The sequence below is a fragment of the Myodes glareolus genome, chromosome 3 (assembly GCF_982192425.1).
Source record: "Myodes glareolus chromosome 3, mMyoGla1.1, whole genome shotgun sequence".
NCBI lineage: Eukaryota > Metazoa > Chordata > Mammalia > Rodentia > Cricetidae > Myodes > Myodes glareolus.
In genome coordinates, this window is record NC_142028.1 from 31,584,224 (window position 1) to 31,609,452 (window position 25,229).

Genomic DNA, 25,229 nt, shown 5'->3' on the forward strand with positions numbered 1-25,229 from the left:
TCTGTTCTTCCGAGTTCCACTTCTGGTTTATGTGGTGTTGGGGAACGAAGGGCTTTGTGCATGCCAGGCAAGTACTTTTCCAACTGAGCAGCATCCTGGCTCCACAGCTTTAACTTTAAAGAGAAAACTACAATGAAAGGAACATTTACTTTTTTTTTTTAGATGTTTATTATAGATTCAAATTTAAAAAACAAAAAAAACCGGTTTTCTTTTTAAGGGTCCTGGCGCCAGGTTTCAGTTTTAGTAAGTGTGAAGTGGGCAGCATTCTTGCAAGGGCCTCTCTGCAGAGTAAGTCCAGGGGACTTCCCCTCCTGCCAGCAATGCCTGAGGGATTCAGCAAGAGGGAGAATTTTGCACCACCCCCTAGCATGTGGCCAGAGGCCCACTGTAGCCCCATGCCACTGTAGAAGCTGTCTGAGCCCCATTTAAAGTTGTAGTTATAGACACTAACTATATGGAGAAGGCTGCCCTTGAGGAGACACCTAAAGAAATGGGACTGAAGTTTATAACCGATTCACCCTCACCTACTCCCCCAGGGGCATTTTTCTCTCTCCTCTTACCCTGGCTGTGTAACTCAGACTGACCTGGAATTCACTCCTGGCCTTGAACTTAAAGTAATCCTCCTGCCTCAGCCTCTTGGGGTTTACAGGCATGGGCTACCATGCCTTTTCATTCCTTCAGTTTCAGCAAAATCCTTGAACCTTTTGTTTTCTGAAAAGGGACCCAAAGTACCGTTTAGTTTTCCTGCCACTCACAGACGTACAGGAACTAATTCCCTCTACTGTTCCTGGTTGGCTGGTTGGTTTTTGTTTTTTCCAGTGCTGGGGAGTTTGTAGACAGGTGCTTTACCACCGAGCTACCCCCTCCAGCCTTAACCGGCTCGCTCAACCCTTCTTGTACCCTTCCTCTTTGAATCAGTACCTACAGCCCAGGCTTATCCAGAGTACACCCAGCTTCCATCTGCCTGAGGGTTATCTCTCAGGAAACCAAGGTTGAACCAGACACTCGATCTTCCTTAGAAGGGAGCTAGTTCAACTCGTGGTTCCCCCAGGGTTAGGCAATGTAAGGCAACCTGTGTCCCACCTGAAAAGCAGGGAGATGTTTCAGTAGCTTTCTTGAAGGATTAGAATTTAACAGTACCACGTGAAGGCCATAAGGATTCCCAACGTGTATTTCTTTTTTTCCACTCAAAAAGGGTGAGATGTGAGCATCTGATCCCTTCTTTCTACAGAAGTGCCAGATACTTGCCTAGTTCAGGCCAGGGACACCAGACCCATGACCTTAACTGCCAAACACTAATTTACCAACCTTGAAATATTTATTATTATTTTAAACTTATATGTGTGCGCCCGTGCCCATGAGTGCTGGTGACCAGAGGCCAGAAGTATTAGATCCCCCTGGAGATGGAGTTACGGGAGGCTGTGTGCCACTGCGAAAGGATGCTGGGAACTAAACTGCAATACTATGCGCTCTTAAGCACTGAGCCATCTCTCCAGCCCCTCAAACTTCCAAAAGAAACAGAAAACGTTCCAAAGTTGTGGTAGTGGGATTATCTTGCATGGTAGATGAGAATGTTAGCACGGTGTGAGTTAGGAGTGTTCCAGTTCTCAGGCCAGGAAGCTATGGCTGTGAAACCCTGGGAGCCGGGTCAGACTTCCTAGGAAGCAGGTCTAATTCAGACTACTCGCTAGGGGTCATACTTTAGGCAATAGCATTTAATAGAAATCTCCCCCCTCCCTAAAGAAAGGGAAGACAGATCTAGTGTCAGACTCACTTAGAGCCCCTTTTGGTGACTCCAGGAAGGAACAATGCAGATTTGTGCTATTTTCAACCTGGGTTCTAGCCCTGTCTGGAAGGATGGGCTGATCTAGTAAAGCTGAGAAAATGACCTCAGGAACAAAGTCCACCTATCTAAGGCCAGGACTGGGACCCACAGAACTGTTTGAGCACTCACAGGTCTCTGCCCGCGCCCAAGGGAGAGTCATATGCTGACTGTCTACTCAGGATAACTGCTAAAATTGTTGGTATTCATTTATCCGCCCTGAATGCAGCCTAGACCCTCACCAGTGGCTGAGTGGTCAGCCTGGGCACTACAAAGGCTTAAAATGCAAATGTGCCAGAACTTCTGGCCCGGCTCCCTACCCCCCAGGAAAGTGCTTGCATGCAGTCAGGCCTGGAGGGGAATGTTAAAGAGGAGCAATGCTGCCCCCTTGCCGCTGGACCTGCACACACAGATCAGCACGCATGACTAGGCCAGCCATGACTAGGCCGGCCGGCTCACAGCACTTTCCACTTACCCTGAACAATGGCTGGGCTCCCTCCATCTCTTACACTGTGCTCTCAGGGTGGGACACCCATAGGACTTGCCCAGAGTCCGTGACCCGGTTCTTCAGGATTACCCCTTGAGCTCACTTCCACCATCACCCCCCACAAAAAGAAACTGGCCACTCTGGGAAACTGACTCTTCCAAGTCTAGTTTCTTTAAAAAAAAAAAAAAAAAAAAAGTTTCATTCTGTTCATTTTCTTTCAGTTTCCATGTTGACAATTTAAAACCAGAAATTATGGAACTCTCCAGTCTAGTCACATTTCTAGAAACAGCACATTTGGATGTCAGTGGTAAACCTTACACAGAAGAAATTCTCAACCATGAACTTATTCCACACGAGCAAACTGAACTCTACGCCCTACTTCCGTTCAGGGTGTACACAACGCCTCCCACTTTAGCATATACCCGACACATAATGCCTTAAAAATAATTCACAATACAAGGGGGGATTTTGTGCTTTTTTTTTTCAAAAACATACTTCATATTTCCTCTTTTATTATATAAATATCAGTTTAACCTTTTACTGTAAGAATATAAACGTTTTAAGAGGATCTTTGTTATCATTTATACAAATTCACAAACAGTACAATTAATTGATAAAGGTCTCTGGGTTTCTCCATGGTCTCATGTTGCTGTGGAGGACTCTAAAAAAATAAACAAACAAAATATCCAACAAAAATATACATCCTACTCAAAAGCGATTTTTTTAAGCCACAGCCCCAACCCCCCACCAAAATAAAGCCATCTATTCCTCCATTTAGAACAAAAGCTTTTCAGCCCCACAAGCTCCCATTTTATAAACAGAACACAGATAGACGAAGTTCAGTCTCCTCCCTTCACAGTACAGCCCCAGGCTCGCTGCAGGCCAACGCTGAGCTCTCCCGACAGGAAGCCTCACTAGGTAACCTTTTTGTGGGAAAACTTGGAAGAGGGTTGGGGTGGGGCATAATTTGCATATATAATACTCCTCTTCGAGACTCAGTCTGCATCTCAAGCAACAAAAAGGCAGTTCTCTCGTTTCTCCCGTACATTTGTGCTATAAATTAAATCAAGATTCAGAAACATGGTTGGGTCTTCAAAGCCCAATAAACAAGGGAAAAAAGAAAAGTCACAACCAGGATGCGGAAGTGGGGACACACTGGGTAGGTGGAGGGTGGCAAGAAGCCAAAACAAAAAGACATACAAACCCAGTGGGCATCTTTCCAGTCTAGGCACAAAAATGTTTCAGTCTCAAAATATCTCTCTTGTAGAATTCCAGGGTTTAAGAGAAAAAAACTAAAACGAGGTAGCCAGACATATATATATATATAACATATATATATATATATAGAATATATAGAATATACTCAGCAGAAAAAAAAAGGAGGACAATGATTTCAGATTTCTTTGAAAATTAAGAGGAAAACAGATAAAAACGAAGTGAGTCGCAGAGTGCCGAAGGAGCGGTGATGAGAAGAGACTGGCTTACAGGGGGGATGAAAAGACCGGTGGAGCGGCGCTCGCTTTCTACATATTTCCAAATAAAAACCAGATCACAGTATCCAAATGAAGTGTAAGTGAAGGCAGACATCTTTCCTCAACTCCTCGGGGTTGAACTGCCTAGCCCCTCCCCGCCCCCACCCCATTTCCAAATGCAGTGCCCGGAGATACAGTTGGCGGTGGTTGAATCAGTCTCCATACCCTGCAGAAGAGTGGGCAGAGAAGCAGCAGCGTCCATCTCTCCACCCACTGGGAGAGGAGAGGAGAGTGGGCAGAGGGAGCAGAAGAACCCCAGATGCAGTGGGGAGGGGCGCCCTAGGAGAAAAGAGCCCAGGCTTTGCGTCGTGGCCCCATCGCGGCCACTGCCATGAACGTGTAAGTGCGCGCGTGAGTGTGCAGGAACAGTGGTGGTCGTGGGGTGAGCAGGGCGGGGCAGGGGAATGGAACTGCCGCCCTCACCTGACCTTCTCACTGTCCGTCATCTGCCAGAGTCCCAGGTTAAGTACCTTGAGGCAGGGCAGCTGCGTGATGCGCTCCAGGCCGCGCTTGGTGATCCTGGTGCAGCCGTACAGGTCTATGCCTGTGAGCTGGCTCAGGTGCTCCGCGATCAGCTCCAGGCCCTTGTCCGTGATGCGCACACACTGTCCAATGTTGAGCGTGCGCAGCCCGTGCATCTGCCGCACCATGCGGTTGATGCCATCGTCACTGATATGGCAAGAGCAAAGGGAGAGGGACTTGAGGCCGTCCAGTCCCTGGGCTATGTAAGCCAGACTCTGGTCTCCCACCTTGTCACAGAAAGACACATCCAGACCGGAGAGGCGCAGGCTGCCCATGGCCAGGTGCATGATGCCCGTGTCGCTGATGTTGTCGCAGGAGCGCAGGTTGAGGCTGCGCAGGCTGCCCATGTGCGACAGGTGCAGAAGGCCCGCGTCCGAGATGCCGCCGCAGAAGCTGAGGTTGAGGAGCCGGAGGCCCGTCAGCCCTCGCGAGATGTGCTTCAGGGAGAGATCCGTGAGTTTCTGGCAGTCCTGTAGGGTGAGCTGCTCCAGGCCCAAGCAGCCCTCGGCAGCGCTCCGCGTCATGCCGGCCAGGTGCCCGATGCCCACGTCCGAGAGGTGGCGGCAGCTGCGGAGGTTAAGGCTCTTGAGGCGCTGCAGCCCCCAGGCGATGAGCAGAAGGCCGGTATTGGTGATGTTGCTGCAGCCCCCCAGCTCCAGCACCTCCAGGCCCTTGAGGTACTGAGCGATGCGGCCCAGGCTGCTGTCGGTGATCTGCTTGCAGAGGCTCAAGTTGAGAGCGCGCAGCGAGCCGATCTCCTGCACGAACGCGTGGCCCAGGCCGTTGTCGGTGAGGTTGTAGCAGCCGCTGAGGTTGAGGCTCTCGATGTTCGCCATGCCCTGGATCACGTAGCTGAGGCTGCGGCGGAGGCTGAGGATCTGCACGCGGCGGATGCCCCGGGCCTGCAGGCTGGGGAACAGCGACGGGTTCGCCCGGCGCAGGTGCAGCTTGGCCTCCACGCCCCGCCACACCGACTTGTGGTAGGCGGCGTCCCGCCAGGCCGTGCACACCTGCGCCGCGCGACCCTTGTCTCGGACGTCCAGGTAGCCGAAGATCATGGCCAGCAGCTCCGGGAACAGGCACGAGATGTGGGTCTCCATCTTCCTCCCGCCGCTACGCCGCGCCGGCTGCAGGCGCGGGCGCCGCCGCCGCTGCCGCCGCCCCGGGAGGCGCCGAGAGCGGGGCCGCCGCGGGCCAACGGCCGCCCCTCCCCGCCTTCCGGCCGGGCCGCCGCTCCTCCTCCCGGCGCGTCCGAGCGGCGCTTCCTTCCTGCCGCCCTTCCCGCCCCCGCGCGGCCGCTCGGGCCTCACATCCCGGCCGGGGCGGGCGCCGCGTCCGCGCCCGCGCGCCGCCGCCGCCCCGCGCCCTGCGGCATCCCGCGCCCGGCCGCGTCGCTGCTGCGCGCGCCGGCGAGGCCCGGGCCGGGCGCTCGGGCTACGGACGGCTTCCTGCTGCCTTTGTCTGCCGTCCGCGGTTCAAACCGCCCAGCCCCGGGCTGCCCGCACTCGGCCGCCGCGCGGGGGGAACTCCGAGGCCGTCGCGCGTCGCTCTTCCCCCGCCTGGATCGGGCGGGTCCGGCTCACGGCTGCGGGCGGTGGAACACGGCGGAGTCACCGGGGCCAGCGGGTCCGCACCTCCGGAGTCGGCTGGCCGCGCTGCGCCCTCCGCGTCCTCCGCGCCGGCTCCCCCGCTCAGTGGTACGCGCCCGCGCCGCCGGAACTGGCGGAGCCGTTTCCCTAGCAACCGGGCCCTGCCCTCGGCCGCGGACACTTAACCCCATCCGCGCCGGGATGGCCCGCAGCCGCGCCGCACCACGCAGCCCCTGCGAGAGCCGGGGAGCCCACGACCGCCCCCTCGGTATCCACGCTTCCTCTGCGTCCTCGCTCGCCCCGCACACTCCATCGTCACTTGCCTGCTTTACTTCCCTCAGCGCCTTTAACCATCTCACCACACCCACTGCCCCAATCGGGCGGCCATCCCACCATTCTTTTCTCTCGGTATTGAGTCTTAAGTTAGAGGAGAAACTGGGTTTTAGTCAGCGTAGTTTGACAGTCCCCGCTGTAGAAATTTCTAGAATTGTCCAGTGTGCCTTCCTCCTACCATCTGGTTGTTTCCGTCCACCCATGTGAGTTTCCTTTCCCTTTCAACTTTATGTGTCGAAACTTGTCTGCCCTCTCCTTTCCTGCCTAGCCTCCACCTGGTTTTGTCCTTCGCATCTGTCTTCTAGAGCACAGGTTGCATGGCCCAGCTGTAGGAACACTTCATACATTCTATGTGCTGACACACATACACGGATAGGTTTGATTGAAGACCTCCAGCCCTATGCTTTCTGTGTGTTCTATGAAACTAGGGCAAAGCTCAATTCTACAATGTAGTCTCGGGTCTTAAATGTCCTCATGAAGGATAGGATTTCAGAATTTTAATTTTACTACCCCAAAGCCAAGCGAAAAGGACCCTGTTCAGAGAAAAGGACCCTGTGAATTATTAGTTAAGTCAGACCGTTTTGTATCTAGGTGCACGAATTTGTAACTTCTCTGTTCCCTTGAGTCTTTGGGAAACTGAACATTTTTTTTTATTACATTGTATTTGTTTATGGTGGGGAAGGGTGGACGTGTTCTACAGACAGCATATACAGGTCAAAGGGCAGCTTGAGGGAATGAATCCGCTCCCTCTACCATGTGGATTCCGGAGGCTTAGTCATGAACTTCCTGGCTGACATTTCTTTCTGAACAAGATTTTAAATGTGTTCCAATTCGGAATATTGTCTCCTAAGTTTTTAGGCACTCTCTTTCCTAAGTAGCAGATAGTTGTTAGACCCAAGTACTTACAGAAGTACTAACAGGCATAGTAAACAGTAAATCCCATCCAGTTGTTCTTAAATCAGGAAATGCAGAGTCTAAAATTCTTGTAGCCTTGTTATCTCACATTTCACATTCTGTGAGGCCCATTGGCTTTTTATGACCTTCCTGAGTAATAGACTACTTTATCACCAGGTAACTCCTGACTACAGTGTAACACTTCTGGCTATACCTCAGTTTGTACTCATCAGGTGGGGTCAGCTGGGTTACCTTCTGCTTCAAAGGGGAGACACTGGACATGGGACAGGGATGGGATGGATGGCAACACGGGACGTGTCACGGATGGACATGTAACGACACACGACTGTTCTCCCCTCTACTGTGTGAGTCCTGGGGATGGATCCCAGGCCGGCAGGCTTAGCAGTGAGCTCCTTTCTTGGTGAAATATCTTTCCAGCCCAAGCAGGTTTTTATCACTTTTTATTCAGTGTGTGTGTGTGGATGCACACTCCTGGGCATGCCTTTGCACCATGCCCCATGACACCATGTGGAGGGCAGAGAACAGTTTTTTGAGAGTTCACCCTCTTCTACTATGTTGGTTCAAGAAATCTAACTCAGGTCCTCAGACTTGAAAGCAAGCGTCTTTACCCATGCTACCATCTCGCCTGCCTTTAAAGTCACATTTTTAAAAAAATTGACTCTTTGACAGTTTCATATGTGCTCTTGGCCATTTTGCCCAAAGCATTTCCCTTCTGTTTTCATGACTTTTTTTGTTGTTGTTGTTGTTTTGTGATTTGCTATTAATTAACAGGAGCATGGACATGGACAAAAGTCTTTTTTTTTTTTTTTTTTTTTTTTTTGATAGGGTCTCACTATGTAGTCCTGACTGGCCTGGAACTTGCTATATAGTTCAGGCCTCCCTAGGGTAGTGCTGGGATTAAAGGTGTGCACCCCACCACTCCTGGCTTTTAAAAGATTTATTTAGCACAAGTGTGTGTGTGTGTGTGTGTGTGTGTGTACCCGAGAAGGCTAGTAGAGATCGTGGGCTCCCCTGGTATTGGAGTTAGAAGCAGTTGTTAACCTCCTGACATGGGTGCTGGGGACCAAACTCTGGTCCTCTGGAAGAATAGCAAATCTTCTTACTGATGAGCCATTTCTCTAGCCTCATTATCACACTTCTGTTACTTTTTAAAAAAAGATTTATTTATGTATATAGTGTTCTGTCTGCATGTGTCCCTGCAGGCCAGAACAGGCTGCCAGATCTCATTATAGATGGCTGTGAGCCACCATGTGGTTGCTGGGAATTGAACTCAGGATCTCTGGAAGAACAGCCTGTGCTCTTAACCACTGAACCATCTCTCCAGTCCCACATTTTTGATACTTTAATGTAGATGTCTTTGTATTTATTACAAAGCACCTTTATTTACCTCCCTCTACCTTTTTTTTTTTTCTTTTCCTGGCTGTTCTGGAACTCACTATGTAGCCAGAGTTGTCCTGGAAATAGTGACAATTTTCTTACCTCGCATTTCTAAATGCTGAAATTATAACTGTGAGCCACCATTTCCAGCTGCCTTAGTGTGCCTTAACCCTACTTCATACAAAACAAACTGTCAGGCCTTACCTATCCTGTATGAACTTTGAGGTTTTTCCTTATCTAGAAAGGTCATTCTCAGTGGCGCATGCCTTTAATCCCAGTATGTGGAGGCAGAGGCAAGTGGATCTCTGTAAGTTTGAGGTTAGCCTGGTCTACAGAGCGAGTTCCAGGACAGACAGAGCTACACAGAGAAACCCTGTCTCTAGAAAAAAGAAAGGTAATTCTCCCCAGAACAGTTATCCAATGGCACCTCTAAAAATTGAACACCTGTTCTACTTCTAGCAAAACTTTCTTGAATTAAATGTTAAAATTTTTACTAATACACAGCTTTTCATTTAAAGTGTTCATTTAGTTACAAGAAGTTTCAGCTATGTGATTATCACATTCATTAGCAGCAAGAAACATTTAAGGAAATAAACACCATAGGGAAAAAGCGTAGCACCAAATGAGTTTGTGCTGAGTCACTGGTGGCTATTTTGACACTGTGAAAATGGCCTCCCTTTCTGGGCCTCAGTTTCCTTATCTCACACTAGTTGTTTGGTCCGGAAGTCTTCAGGCACCTTCCAATGGTAACTCTCCACAGAGCCCAGCCCAAGTCTGGATAGCCCCTTACTTCCGGGATGTGCCTTGTTTCTTCTAATTCAGGCTTCAGATGAATCTTTTCAGAAGCCAGACCTGCTGGTACACTGCTATACTCTCAGCTGAGCAGGAGGAGCGAAGCAGATGTGAAGCCAGCCCGGGCTACATGGCAAGATGCTCTTTTTTAAAAGTGATCAGAGGCTGGGAAACTGAACTGAGGTCCTCTAGAAGAGTTGCAAGTGCTCAAAAAAAAAAAAAAAAAAGTGATCAGAGGATTCTGGAAGTGGTTCCCTCCCTCCACCTGGGGTCTAGGGGTTGAACTGGGTTCCAGGGCTTAACCGATTGTGTTTTCTGGCTGAGCCAGCAAGGCCACCATCTCTTGAGAGAGGATGTTCTCCATTCCTAGATCCTTTTGTTTTTCTGAGACAGGCCTCTCAAACTGTAACTAAGTATCAGAATGTGACCTTGCTTCTACTTGCTAAATGCTGAAGTATAGGTGTGCACTACCACATCCGGTCTCTGCTGTGGGGGAGCAAAACTGGGGCTTCATGAATGCTAAGCAAAGGCTCTAAACTGAGCTGCGCCCCAGCTCAGTTTACCCGTAAATATTTCTTTTTAAAATTTAAAAAAAAGGGGCTGGAGAGATGGCTCAGTGGTTAAGAGCATTGCCTGCTCTTCCAGAGGTCCTGAGTTCAATTCCCAGCAACCACATGGTGGCTCACAACCATCTGTAATGAGATCTGGCGCCCTCTTCTGGCATGCGGGCATACATGGAGGCAGAATGTTGTATACATCATAAATTAATGAATAAATAAATCTTTAAAAAAAAAAAAAAAAAAAAAAAAAAAATTTAAAAAAAAATTATTTTATTTTATGTATATTAATGTTTTGCCTACATATATGTCTGTGCTTTATATGTGTGCCTGGTGCCCATGGATGCTAGAAGAGGTGTCAGATCCCTTGGAAGTGGAGTTACAGATAGTTGCGAGGCACCATATGGCAAGAAACCGCAAATATCTGCTTCACGTTTGTGTAAATAAGCACAAATAAGGTTGTGCCTGTTCGGTTTTTTGTTGTTGCTGTTTTGGGTTTTTTGGGTTTTTTGTTTTGTTTTATTTTTTTGTCAACACAAGCTAGAGTCGTCTGGAAGGAGGGAACCACAACTGAGAGAATGCCTCCAGAAGACTGGTCTGCAGGGAAGTCTGAGGGACATTTTCTTGATTAATAGTCAATGTGGGCCAGCCCAGCCACCGTGGGCAGTGCCACCCCTGGGCAGGTGACCCTGGGAAGTATAAGAAAGGTAGTTGAACAATAGTCTGAGTCACATGACTCAGCATTCCTCCTCTGCTTTAGCTTCTGCCTTCGGGTTCCTGCCTTGACTTCCCTCGAGGACAGGCTAAATTATAGTCCTGATTTCTGTAACTAGTCACGTGGTCTTAGCTGGTGTATATATAACTACCTTCCTTCACTCCCCATTCTGTGTTTTCTCTCCCCCTCAGCAAGCACCTCAGTAGGTCCTGGAGGGATCCATATATCCATTCCAGAAGGGTCTGGGTCATTTATCACTCTGCCTAGATTGAATTGTTGTAGCTTCCCGTTGACCTTAATCACAGGATACAGTAACACCGAGAGATGCCCTAAAGCAGCTGTTCTCAACCTGTGGGTCATGGCCCCTTTGGGGACATGCATATCAGATAGTTACATTATTATTTATAATGTAGCAAAATTACAGTTATGAAGTAGCAATGAAATAATTTTATGGTTGGGGGTAACTACAATATGAGGATCTGTAATAAAAGGTCACAGCATTAGGAAGGTTGAGAACCACTGCCCTAAAAGATCTCTTCCTCCACTCCAGACATAATCTTCCTTATCTCCTTTGTAGAGGAGCAATCCAGTTTGCCCCGGAAGGTCTGGATCAGTCACCCCTCCTAACACTGTTAGTCCTATTTTAGCCCCATTGGATTAAGGTAATCAGAAACCCAACAACATAAGCAGGGGGGGAATCTTAGCTTCCAGCTCAATGCAACGTTTGCTGTGTCTCCTAGCAGAAACATTCTCCATTCTGGAGCTGTATAACTTCTCCCTACACCAGCCGAGTATAAGGTCCTGTGAACAGGAAGCAAATTTTTTCTCAAATGGGCCACTAGGGGTGATAGTGAGTGGAAAAACTTCCCTTTTTCTTCCTTGATTTATGGTCCCATGAATCTTGGCTAAAGGAAGAACAGGACTCAAAAGCATGTATAGCCTTATGGAAAACTCTGCTCCAGCCCTCGAAGGTATTACCACTCAATTGACCCCATAGCTGTGTATTTAAAAAGCTGTTCCACTGTTCAATCAAGCCAGCTGCTTCTGTATGTGACACCCTCATTAAGCATGGTGATTCCTGTGGAAATGAGCCCACTTCGATGGCTATGAAGTGAGTTTCTTAGAAGCAATGCTGTGTGGAATACCATGAGAGTAGATAAAGCATCCTCTGAGTCCAAGTATGGTAGTGTTGGCAGAAGCATTACATTCAGGAAAGACCAAGCTATGACCAAAATAAATGTCTATTCCAGTAAGAACAAAGTACTGTCACTTACATGATGGACATGACCGCTGGCTCATCACCCCGAGGGGACGGTGCTCCATCTGAGGCTTAGTATCAGTCTCTGCAGCTTGCACATTTGGCACTCAGTGGCAGCTTATCCGAGTCAGCCTTGGACCACAGCTCTGTCTTCGTGATGCCTGGAGAGAACCGCTTTTCTGAGCAGTGGCTCCCGAGGACAGCGAACCCTTCCACTTCTGCTTTCTTCCTTGAGATGAATTTGAATCTTTCCTAGATGGAGCCTCCTCTGAGGGCAGGGTCTTGCCCTCAGGGTATGTTTCCATTCTCTCAGTGGTGCAGGAATTCATGTCACTGCTGATCTCTCTATTAATTACAGCTGATTTTTAGCACTGGCTGAGCAATGCTCCCCTCCTGATATTTCCTCTGCTAAACCTGTCCATTTTCTTTCAATCCAACTTCCCTCAGAGTTTCAGGACCTGGGAAGAATGAAGCCAGGTTCTTGGCCAAAATATCCCATGAATGGCCCCTGCCCAGTTCCTGACAGTCCTCGCCTCTCTGAAACCTCATGAGCTGAGCCTCCACTGTCTGCGTTACTGTCTTCCAAGATTCCACCGGAGTGGCCCATTATCCAGCCTTCAGGAGCATACCAAACCCTTGCACATTCCTCAGGTTTATCATGGCAAAGGCCCCACTTCTTTGATGGCCTGGTTTTGTTTCTATTGCTGTGATAAATACCCTGTCGAGCCAGGCAGTAGTGGCGCATGCTTTTAATTCCAGTACTTAGGAGAGGCAGGTGGACCTCTCTGAGTTCAAGGCCAGCTTGGTCTACAAAGAGAGTTCCGGGACAGACAGAACTATTACACAGAGAAATCCTGTCTTGAAAATCAACAAGAAATAAAATAAAAGCGAAAAAGGCCAACAGACAGACAGAAAGAGAAAAAAAAAGAACCCTGACAAAAAGCAACTCGGGAGAAAAAAAAGGTTAATATTAGCTCATAATTCCAGCTACAGCCATTGTTTCAGGGAAGTCGAGGCAGGAACAGGAAGTAACAATTCACTTCACAGTGGAGCACGGATAGAGAAGGAATGTTTGTATGCTTAGTGTTCAGCTAGCATTCTCTATTCTTATACAGTCCCCGGCCCTAAACCAGGGAGTGGCGCCACCCACTTTCAGGCTGAGTCTTCCCAAGAATAAGACAGTCAACACAGTCCCTCACAGATATGTGCCTCACAGATATGTGCACTGGCCAGCCCTATGCCGACAATCCCTCATTAAGACTCTCTAGGTAATGCCACACTAACAATTGAAACAAACCACCATAATCCTTGCTGGAGTTTCAGTTGTACCACACAGAAAATCTCTAGAGCCTAGGTGTGGTGAAGCATGCCTTTAATCTCAGCGCTCCAGAGGCAGAGACAGGTGGATCTTGGTGAGTTCCAGGACAGCCAGGACGTACGTGTGTGTGTGTGTGTGTGTGTGTGTGTGTGTGTGTGTGCATCATGCGTGCAAGAGCCCCCAGAAGTCAGAAGACATGTTGGAACACCTGGAACTGGAGTTACAATTACTCGTGAGCTGCCATGTGGATGCTGAGAACTGAGCCCATGTCCTCTACAAGAAGAAGTACTCTTAAACACTGAGCCATCCCTCCTGGCCCCAAAACTTACCTCTTTAAAAAAAAAAAATGTTGGGACTAGAGAGATGGCTCAGTGACTAAGAGCATGGACTATTCTTCTAGAGGACCTGGGTTCAATTCCCAGCATCCACATGGCAGCTTACAACTGTCTATAACTCCAGTTCCAGGGGATTTGATGCTAATGAATATAAAATAAGCTAAATAAGTGTTTTTTTTAAATGTTGCATCACGCTTACTGCCTACCTTTTCTGTTTATTTGGTATTTTGAGACAGGGTTTCTCTGTGCAACAGCCCTGAACGTCCTGGAACTCGCTCTGTAGACCAGGCTGGACTCGAACCCATAGAGATCCGCCTGCCTCTGCCTGCCAAGTGCTCAGATTAAAGACATCCATCACCACTGCCACCATTACAACCATTGTCCATCTCCTGTCTTTTGTTAATGTACCATGAAGGAATAAAATCTCCCACAGATGTGGGTCATACAGATAGACACGACTGGTTGTTAAATCTTTCTTAGACTTTATTTCCTGTTTTTAAAGAAATCTAGAGGTTAGAGGAACAGAAACACATCAAGATGTAGAACTTGGGTCCCAGGGAATAGCTACTTGTCCCTGGGCATGGCTTTGAGCAAGAAGAGTCCCCTAGTCCAGTGACCCAAAAGGACAGTGAGCCTTTGACTCAGGTCTTGCCTCCCTTCCTGAAGCCTTTCTGTTGTTATGCTCAATCCTGTCTCCAAGATCTAAGTCCCGATCTCTGAATAGAGCAGGGATGGCCTTTCCTACCCTGTGGTCCCCAGCATCAGAGCCCTGGCATCTAGCAGCAGCTTTGCGTCAGGGGCTGGGGAGATGACCCAGTGGCTATGAGTGTTTACTGCTCTTACAGAGGACCTGCGTTGGTTCTCATCACCTACATGGTGGCTCACAACCTCTTATAATTCCAGTTCTGGAGGGTCCCATGCTATCCAGCCCTTGGGCACCTGCACACATGTGGTGCACATAAATGCACGCACATATACATAAATAAAAAAGTGCCAAAGGTTTGCTAAATTGCATTTGTTTGGGAGAATATTTGTTCAATGTGCAGGGGGTCCTGGAATCTTTAAAGGCTTACCCGTTTTGGCAAAACAAAAACAATATAGAAAAGGACCATGGCCCCTCCCCTTCCATCTTCATCTTATAGACCATGTTCCCTTTGGTACCAACAGTGTGGCCTAGTGAAAAGAACACAGGCTTTGTAGGCACAGGTGTAGCATAGGCTCACCACAGGCAGCCCCATCTCTCCTCTGAAGTTGGCCTAATGTTTTCCATAGTTGAGGAGTGTACAAGGACCAGGCAGCTTGAGCCCATACAGCTCCAGACCAAGATGGAAACAGCCGGTGCTCACTGAATATGAGTTGTGGCCCAGTTGCTGTCCTAAGGTCCATTCATAGCTGAGCCTTCCCTCTGATTACCACGGCAGCTGGTCTTCATTCCCAAACTGTGAAGGTTACCAGCGAGGAAACCACTGCACTGAGAATTAGACAGTTGGCAGAACCGATGCTTGTTGTTTTGAATTGGGTCTCTGTAGTGTGGATTGGCTTTAAACTGCAATCCTCCTATCTCATTTTCCTGAGTGATGGAGTTTGTACACTCCAGACCAATCCAGCACGCTTTGCCTGTGGTGAGACAGTCAGTATGTGATGCCATGTGTACCCGCTATTGGCAGTGGGTGAGATATTAACTGTGTGGTGAACAGATCTGGCCGTAGGTGACGGTTGATTTGCTAACCAAATGGGTCAGTGTATGTATGTGTGAGTGTACATGTGTGTGTGCATGGAGAGGTATTGTATGTGGTGTGTGTGCATGAGCGCACATGTAGGTGCATGTAGGTGCTGAATGCCCTCCGGGGAGATAAGCTGTACAGTTTTTATTCCTTCAGGCTCATGCCTGGCCCTAGCTTTCACTAAAGACCTTGAATTGCTTGTGTGTAATTCTGTCACCCTCTAGTGGTCACATCTCTCTTAGCCCGGGACCCACGAAACAGCCCCAGTTCTTCCCCCCACCTGCTGGGATGGAGCTGGGGACTCAAACCAGAAGAAAGAGGGATCTTGTTCCCAGTAAACCCTGGATTGCCCGTTCTTACCAAGTACATCTTCATCTTTGTGTGTTGGGATGGTTACCGCATCCAAGGGAGTATGCAGACCACCAAGGCTGAGGGCTGAAGTGGGAGTGGAGAAGGGAGAAGCCCCATCTCCGACAAGTTTCGGTTCTGCCTTTCGAGGGAGGAAGGCCAGGGTGACTCAACTCAGGTCAGACAGCTGACCCTGCTGCTCTGTCACCCAGGCCTTGTTCTCTCTGCACTGTAGGTCATGTGTCCGGGGCACCTCTGAGATGATCAAATCCTGATAAATATTTCAGAAGGCTAGAGGGGGAAGACAGGGTCAACTCAGCCTGTCTCAAACTGTCCTGGGACCTCCATGTCCTGAGCCCGGCTGAGCTATCCTGAAAGTGGCTGCCCTAGGTTCTGGGCTCAGCAGGTCTTCCTGGAAAGTCCTGTGTGGGTAACCCAGGTACTTGATGTCCCTTACATAATGTCCTGTCTGTAGGATCTTAGAGATCAGCCCTGCTGGAGAGTTTACATCCAGGTTCCCTCTGCCAAGAGAAGGTCCAAGGTCTAAAGCAAAAGTCAGACTCTGGAGGGATAGGGAAGGCTCGGCCTTGCTTCCTGTCACTCCATGTGCCGGGAGAGACAGTGTGGAGGTCAGACCACATCTTTCCTAATAACAGATACAACTGTGGTCCCTAAATCACAGCTAGTTGCTAAGAGGTCAGTGATTGCCGTAATTCTGTGTGAAAATTCTGCCTAGATTTTTCTAAAGTTGGCACAAGTTTGGACTGGCAGTTTGATGAGGTTTTCGTTTGCTCTTTTCCTTTCATGGTGATTTTTCTAAATCTTTGGAGAGGAAAGCCCTGTTGTGCAGTCTAGGGCATCCTGACACTAGCTTCCCACCATCCTCCTCAGCCTCCCTGGTGCCAGGATTACAGATGACACCATGTTTGACCTTTTATCTTAAACTTTTCCTGTTAGAGGCAGAGAGTCGAGTAATTTGTTCAAGTCGTAGACGCCACTGTTGTAACCACTCACAGGTCCTTATTGTTGTAGTTTTTCTCACTGCTGCTTGTGTGTGTTTGCTCAACTGCTCTGCTCTGCCTCTCGACTAATCCTACAGCCTGAGGATTTCTTGGTGTAACTGGTTGGGAGAATCTAAATTAGTGTTGTCAACTTCTAGCGTAATAGCAAATCGTAGTAATTAGGTGGCAGCGTCTTGGTATGACTCTGAATGTCCTGTGTAGAGATATAATGACAGTATTGCTGTTCTTATTTTATAAATGATGGAGTAAGGCACAGAACAAAAACCTTCCTTGGGGTCCTGGGAGTAGCTAGGGTCGCGTGTGTCGATCCTCTGAACCTCAGAGCACCAGCTCACACCAACGCTGTGTGTGTTTGTGCTCACCTGACCTCTCCGCTCTCTATTTGAGTAGTTCTCTGTGATTTAATAATAAGACACTGACGGGGCTGGAGAAATGGCTAACTGGTTAAGAGTACCTGCTGCTCTTCCCGAGGAGCCGGGTATAATTCCCAGCACCCACATGCCAGCTCACAGTCATCTGGAGCTCTAGCTCCAGGGGATCTGACACCCTCACAAAGACACACATGCAGGCAACACAGCCATGTGTGTAAAATAAGAATAAATTATTTTTGATAGCTAAAAAAACAGACATTGGGGAAAATACACAGACATCTGATCACGCGTCCCGGTAGGTGAGTAGGTTGGCTCGCTGAGACAAACGCAGTCAAGGAGGGAAAGGAGAAACCCCAAGGGAAGTCTGCCTGCTCCCTACCCCACCTTCGAGGCAGTTGAGGGGCCGTGGGAAAATGGAGAGTACTTCCTCTGGAGTCCTCTTTCAGCCTGGCTCTCCAGTCTTCTGTTCACATAACTCTTAAGTGTGGTATAACGTAAAAAGGCATTATGTGTACTAAAAAACAAAAGTGGCGTTCCCGGCAGAGTGGAGGTTGCCTTAGCAGGCTTTGTGACTTCATCAACAGTGTTGTGTCCTGTCATATGTCATGATGTCATATGTAATATGTCATGATGTCATATGTAATATGTCATGATGTCATATGTAATATGTCAGACACGGCAGATGCTCGGAAAGTTGATCCACGTTTGCCTCTTTATGTTGCCTTTTATACCCTGACAAGCCATTTCCTTCCTCCCTTCCCCCATGCCTTCCTGCCCCTCTTTCTCTTCTTTCCTGCGGTACCAGGCACCCAGCCTAGGGTCTCGTACGTGCCAGGTCAGCGCTTTACCACTCTCAAACCTGGTTTTCATGATAGGCCTGTCATTCATAAAAATACCCTGTAAATTGGGGCCTCAGCTACAAAACAAGTTCAAGGCCAGCCTGTCTCAAGGGTGGAGGGAGAGGGAACCAAACACTTGTAAGGTACATAGCAAGAGAGTTTTGATTACTACATAAACTGAGAAGTAAACTTGTGTTTACATTTCTCATTGTTATTTTGTATGACATAGGAAATGCTTACGTTTTGAGCATCTTAAAACCCTTGACTGAAATGGCCAACAGTAAATTGTCTTAAATTGTGCAAGGACCTGGGAAAGATCTGTTCAAATCCAATGCATTTGTCATGTTCCAGAGGGTTTTGTTTTAACCTATTCATTTGGATTCTGAGACAGATCTGGAAAAGAGAGAATTAAAAACCTAAATGACATCGTAAATCATTGCCATTCCATCACGGAAATGTCTCATCCAAAGATAAAACCAAACCAAATGGGAGTGGCGGAGCAGTGTGCTACAACAATGGGAGGCGAGGACGGTGTGTGGGGGGTGTGTGCAGTGTACTACAGCAGTGGGAGGTGAGGACATTGGGGGGGAATGCGGTGTACTACAGCAGTGGGAGGCGAGGAGGGGGGTGCAGTGTACTACAACAATGGAAGGCGAGGACTGTGTGGGGGCAGGTGGGAAATTCAAAGTCGTCAGCTACACAGTGAGTTCCAAGGCCAGCCTGGGATACAAGAGATGCTGCCTCAAAACACAGTCAAACTAAACCAAATAACTGCAGTTGGAGGCAGGTGGAAGCTGTTGGTGTTCCACACCAAGCTTACACATGGTGGTTAAACTATTACACCGTGCCCTGTTTCTGAACGTGAGTGATATAAAGATGTGGCCAGAGTAGCCTAAACCTTGAATGTTTTCTTAAACATTAACATTTTTGCCATACCTTTTTTTTTTTTTTGGTTGACTACCCACCCTGTCAAGTTCCTAATGAGAGCAAATTATCTATATATGGGAATCAAATCAACAATAACAAGTTGTAGGTTTAGGGGAGAATTTGCAGTGAAGATGGAACCCTGGGCCTTGTACGTGTTAAGCACATATATGCTCTACCACTCAGCCACACCCCCAACCTCAAATACCTTGCGCAGGGCACATCTGTGATGCTTCTGGAATCTCCATGCATTGTCTGCAGCAGGATGCTGGTTGGTTTGTTCGTGGTCTGATGATTGTTTATGTTGTGTATGTGTAGGTGAAAATATAGCAAACCTTGTGTTTAAGAGTCTACATTTTGTTTCTTTTTTTTTTTTTTCAGACAGTTTCTCTGTGTAGCCTTGGTTGTTTTGGAACTCACTTTGTAGGCCAGGCTGGCCTCAAATTCACAGAGATCTGCCTGCCTTTGCCTCCCAAGTTCTGGAATTAAAGGCATGTACCTTCTGCCCCCAGCAAGAGTCTATATTTTATGCTAAATTCTGCTTCTATAAAAAAAATTGGCAGGAAAGAAGTCAAAGTATCTTTATTTCCAGATGACATCATCCTACACATAATAAACCATTTCTTTGTTTCTTAACAACAACAACAACAAAAAACCTCCTAGAGCTGATAAGTAATTTCAACAAAGTGGCAGGATATAAACTTACTATACAAAAAAATCAGTAGCCTTTCTTTATCCTAATAACAAACACGTTGAAAAAAAATCTGACAGCAGAGAAACTGGTTAGGAAAATGTGGTATGTACATACAATGGAATTTTTCCAGGTACAGAAAAGAACAAAGTTGTGTTATTTGTAGGGAAATATATGTAGCTGAATCATCATGTTAAGTGAATTAAGCCTGCCTCAGAAAGTCAAACACTGTGTATCTTCTGTTGTTTGTGGTTTCTGGATTACATAGAGATACATAAATCACATGAATAAATGAACATAGAAGTAAAGTCGGGCTTGGTGGCACACATCCTTAATCCCATCACTCGAGAGGCAGAGGCAGGCAGATCTCTGTGAGTTCGAGGCCAGCCTGGTCTACAGAATGAGTTCTAGGACAGTCAGCACTGTTACACAGAGAAGCCCTGCCTCAAAAACCAAAAAATAAAATAGAAGTAAAACTGACTAAGGAGACAAAGGATGCTAATAGGAGCAGGGGAGGGTGGGAAAGGGGAGTTGGGAATATGAGGTAAAATATGCTCAGTATAGTATATATTCATATATGCAAACTTAAAAAATGCATTTCTAAAAGTTTAGCTTTGGAAGGTCTACAAGAAAGAAACATTACCATGTTGCCTCTGGTCAGAAAAGTCATCAGTACTGAGGAAGCCCCAAGGACCTGGCCATGGGGCCCCCACAGCTAAGCTGTTGTCGTGGATGGGACTGGTTCTCAGAATAGGAAGGCATGGGTCCTCTGAGTGCCGTTTTGGACCAGGACAGGTAGCAAGCTCTCCCAGACGAGACTGGAACCCGAAAGCTGCAGGCTGGGACTTGGCTGATGTGTCGAGAACACTGTGTTACTGGCAGAGGTAACTGCACGCTGCCAGTGAGCCTTACAAGAGGGCTTTTCTTCTCCCTGTGGAGCTGCGAAGCAAGGTGCTGCCTTGCCTCAGGGAAGCCTCGCTGAGACTAAAGCCCTGGCTTCCCAACATCTCTGTAAGTGGTCACGCTGTTGTTTCCTCGGGAATTTTCATCATATTTTTCAAATTAACATCTTAGTTTTTACAACTAGAAAGTGTAAATATGACCAAAGTATCTGAAGTTATGGAACTATCGTATCAGAGGGAGATCTGGCATGGATTAAAGATTAATAAACCCTGTACTAATATTACACATTATAGTTATGTTGTTAATATATGAAGACTCATAGTCACAGATATAAAGTGAAAGCAAAAGATGGGTTATCACGGGAGAGATGAGCTGTCCTTGATAAATAGTTAATACACTTAATTCAATTAAATAGTATTAATCTAATGTAGTGAATATCTCATTTTCATGTTAGATATGTACAACACGATTAAAATATTGAAATGTGAATGAATGGTAAAAGTAAAAAATTGTATGCAGATGTATTTTTCTTTTCTTCAAAACTGGTTTTCTCTGTAGCTTTGGAGCCTGTCCTGGAACTAGCTCTTGTAGACCAGGCTGGCCTTGAACTCACGGAGATCCACCTGCCTCTGCCTCTCGACTACTGGAATTAAAGGTGTGTGCCACCACCGCCCAGCTACAGATGTATTTTTCTAAAGGAAATAAACTAAACGTGTCACTTATAATTTAAAAGGCTGTTTCTGTGTATGACCTCAAAGGGGATAATGGGCCAAGAATTTACTTCTGTGCATACAGATCTCAAGTTCTGTGTGCTCTGCAGCCTGGGCAGCTCGACCTATCCAGGAAGGCAGTGTGTCCCTACCTCTGGGTCTGGGATTATTGCCTCTTGGCTGGCTGCCTGCTCACACTGCCGAACCAAGGCAAGAATTCTCCAGCCCCTGGCCCAAGGCATGTGGGGCACTAACTCTAGGCTGGATCCCACGGGCTTCCCCTACAGCCTTAGCCACTGTGGGAGGTGGTTGAAGGAGGATCCCTTGAGCCCAGGAGTTTGAGGCTAGCCCAAGCATCACTTCTGCGCTAGCCTGAAACCCCTTCTCAAGAAGAAAAAGAAAAAGAGCTGGCAAGATGGCTCAACGGATAAAGACACTTGCCACTAAACTCAAGAATCTGAGTTCAATCCCTGAGCGCCACATGGTGGCCAGAGAGCCAGTTCCCACACGTTATCCTCTGATAGGCATCCACATGCATGGACACAAGAAAACAAGTAAATAAAAATGTCACAAAGAAGAGAAAAAGTGTAGAACAGTGACAGGAATTCTGATCGCTTTTCCCTGAATAAGTGTTGGGGTGCTGGGGTACTTAGGGTAAGAGAGATGTGGGGAAAGAGATTGATTTTCAATCTATAGGGTCGGGGGAGCTACCTGGAGCCGAGTGGAAGCCAAGAGAGGCTTCTCTGCTTTTGCCTTAGTCTTTCGTGATATTTTCTTAGTGGTGGAAAGAAGCAGTAATTGTATTATTTGCTGCACACCACTCCAAGCTACCCCCCAGCCACATCTGGTCGTATTCCATCTTTGTGATACTGGGCTATTTTCCATTGCCCTTCTGTGTTGACACTGGCTTTTAGTGTTTGGGTGTGTGGTTTCCCTTGACACAAACATGGACTCATTTCTTACCACTGAAATTTTCCTAGGGTGCTAGCTTTCCAGACTGGAGAGATGTGAGCTTGTGGGTTCGCATCCCCCTCCCTGCTCTCATCTTTGGGTGCTGCTGTTGCCTAAGCTTTCTGCGGTGTACTAGCGAGCAGAACAAAAGGAGGCTGGGACAAAAGAGATGGCTCAGTGGTTCGCAATCATGAGAACCAGAGTTTGGATGCGAGCACCCGCTTGATCCAGGCATCATGCAGGAAGAGAAAAGAAAAGAAAAGAAAGGAAAGGAAAGGAAAGGAAAGGAAAGGAAAGGAAAGGAAAGGAAAGGAAAGGAAAGGAAAGGAAAGGAAAGGAAGAAAGAAAGAAAAGAAAAGGCCTAGCACTCCAGCTTAAGGATCCTACCTACCCTTCTGGCCCCCTCCCCCACAGGCCCATGCATGCACCTTTTTGAATGTATGCGTGCTTGCATATACTAAAACATATATACACACATCTATAAATAAAACCTAAAAACAAAACAAATAACAAAAAGAGACCACTTGTAGGCAATCAAGGAGATGTTTTTGACAGCCTAAATAGGGTCAGGAGATCTGGCCCTTTTGTGTGGAACTGAGAGTGTCCCTTTCATCCATTTCTGCACTGTCTGGGCAGATCTGCTGGGCTCTTTCCCGGGCGGTAGCTTTGGTTACCCACCATTAATAGTGTTTCACAGAGGATGTTCATCAGAATTTCAAAATTCGCTGCCAGTTTCATTATTACTACTACTACTACTACTACTGCTACATTTGCTTATTGCTTTTTTTGTGTTTATATGTGTATGTATGAGTGCACACACAATATGGCACATGTGTGGAGGCCAGAGGACAACTTTTAGGAGTCGGTTTTCATCTTCCATCATGTGAATCCCAGGGATTGAGTTCAGGTTGTCAGGTTTGGTGGCAAACACCTTTACCTGTCGAGTTGTCTTGCCAATCCCACTGTTAGTTCCTTGGGTTTTTTTGTTTGTTTGTTTTTGTTTTTGTTTTGTTTTGTTTTTGAGACAGGGTTTCTCTGTAGCTTTGGATCCTATCCTGTAGACCAGGCTGTCCTCAAACTCACAGAGATCTGCCTGCCTCTGCCTCCCGAGTGCTGGGATTAAAGGTGTGCGCCGCCACCCGCCTGGCCCTACTGTTAGTTTCTTAAAGATATTTTAAACTAGTTTCTAAGTGTTTTTGAAAGCATTATTTCCTTTTGCTGAGGGAACCCAGATGGCGGGGTGGGGTGGCTTTTTCCTCATTCGAGTCAACTTTACCTTGTCAAATAGACACACAGGGTGACTTCAGGACAGCGCCGTGGCTGCAGAGCGTGGTTAGGTTTGGAAAAGTGACTGGGCAAAAAGAGACAAACAAAAACCAGGGGAAGTTTGCGGGAAGCCAGAAAAGCGCTCTGATTCCACACTTCCTCTCCCAGCGTGATGGAAACACAGATCTAGTTACAACATTTCTTTGGCAAAAACATTTTTTTAAAGCTAGATTTAGCCGGGCAAAGCTAGTGTCTTCCTGGCTAGTTGAGTCAAAGGGTCCATCTGCCTTACTTGTCACTGGCAGCATGGTTTAGGGACCCCCTGTAGAACCTATATTCACGTAAAAGCAGAAACCCCAGCTCAGCCAAATTCTGGGTCCGGGGTGAGATTTGCAATCCCTTTGACCTCCACTGAGATGAGAAAGCTGGATGTGAATGTCACCGAAAGCATAAATACGGAGCCGATAACACCCTATACAATAGCATGCAGTACTTGTCCTCCATTTATACACAGTGAAAGACAGGCGGGCATACTCTGGGAAGCACAGGGCTGCACCAACTTGAGGGCCAAGTGGACTAAGATGATTCAGATACCACAGCTAGAGTTGGCCACCTGCTAGCAGGCACAGGGGGATGCCTCCTTCTGTAAGTATCCTAATTTTAAAAATAAATGACCTATGAAAGAGGCATTGCAGATGCCTAATAGGCATGTAAAATATCTATGCCCACACTGAGCATCAGAGAAATGCAATTTAAAATGTGCTAACTTAATGTGAATACTAAAAGTCAGCTTAGTTATTAGGTTTTACTTTGATTAAAAGTTGGAAATTCTAGAAATGAACTTATTTGAAAGTGCAATTGCCCCGCAAGCTTGATGATCCAGCTGAACCAGACCTGTTCACTGGTCAGTAAACGTGAAGGGTATTAACAATGGAACACACTTGTGTGGCTTTGGCTCTGATGTCCCCTCCCCCAACATGCTGGGATGGATCCAAGCAGGCTGGGCAAGTGCCATAGCGCTTAGCTGCACACCCAGCCTCCTCTCTCATTTTCCAATAGAGATGGACAGGGTTAAGGGTCGCCGCTGTGTAGGACAGGAGTCGCGTTAGTAAACCTCCATGTGCTGCCACTTAAGCCTGGATGGTCAGCAGCTTCATGCCATTGGCTGAAGGGCCAGGAGGCTAGGCGAGTAAAGTCACTTGCTGCCAAACTGCATGCTGCCAAGCCTCAGGGCCTGAGTTCAATCCCTGGCACCCACAGGTAGAAGGAGAGTTCTCTGACCCCCATATGTGTGTTGTGGCATGTGTATGTGTAACACACACACGCGCGTGCGCGCGCACACACACACACACACACACACAATCACAATAGGAAAAATACTTGGAAGATTCAGGTTTTCAAAAATACCTCAACGATATTGTATTGTGTTTTCCTGTCTTTTCAGATAAGTATGCCCTCAGGAATAGGGATTGGAGGACTGTTCCCTCATTCAGTGTCTGTCCTTAGAGAAGCAGGAAGCTGGATGCCTCTGTATAATAACAATAAAACCCCAAAACCTCTAAATTCTAAAAGAGGCATTTTTATGTAAATGGTCAGCTGTTAATCAAAATAATCTTGACTTTATAGATTTTAAATATAGCATAAGTAACATTTACTGGGATTTAATTGTAGGGCTATTTTCTGCTGAAATTATTTATCCCCCTTTATGGTCCCTTTCTAGTTTTCTAACAGCTGTCTGCTCTCTCAGTCCCCGGTGGATGCACATATATAAAAGTTAGGGGGTGGAGAGGTGGATGCACGGTCAAGAGCAGTTGGCTACAGAATCTACAGACCAGAGTCGGATCTCAGCACGCAGATAGCAAGCAGGTGTCTGACAGATGTCTGTTTCCCAGCTCCAAGAGGAGCAGGGAGAGAAGCACCCCTGGGGC

General features: G+C 47.3%; 3 protein-coding genes across 4 annotated transcripts in view; 2 read left to right on the forward strand and 1 right to left on the reverse strand.

The window, feature by feature from the left end:
* Positions 1-25,229, forward strand: part of Wnt5b (Wnt family member 5B) — a 107,284-nt gene that overhangs the window by 56,817 nt on the left and 25,238 nt on the right. The window lies entirely within an intron of this gene.
* On the reverse strand, positions 2,776-5,599 carry Fbxl14 (F-box and leucine rich repeat protein 14). The gene has a single exon (XM_048451079.3). It carries the CDS (start codon positions 5,461-5,463, stop codon positions 4,261-4,263), a length of 1,203 nt encoding a protein of 400 aa, XP_048307036.2. The 5' UTR covers positions 5,464-5,599; the 3' UTR covers positions 2,776-4,260.
* Positions 5,484-9,192, forward strand: LOC148122630 (uncharacterized; the record flags this gene model as incomplete). Its single annotated transcript, XM_087904990.1, has 1 exon — positions 5,484-9,192. A coding segment is annotated over one exon (654 nt), but the record flags the coding sequence as incomplete, so codon positions are not given.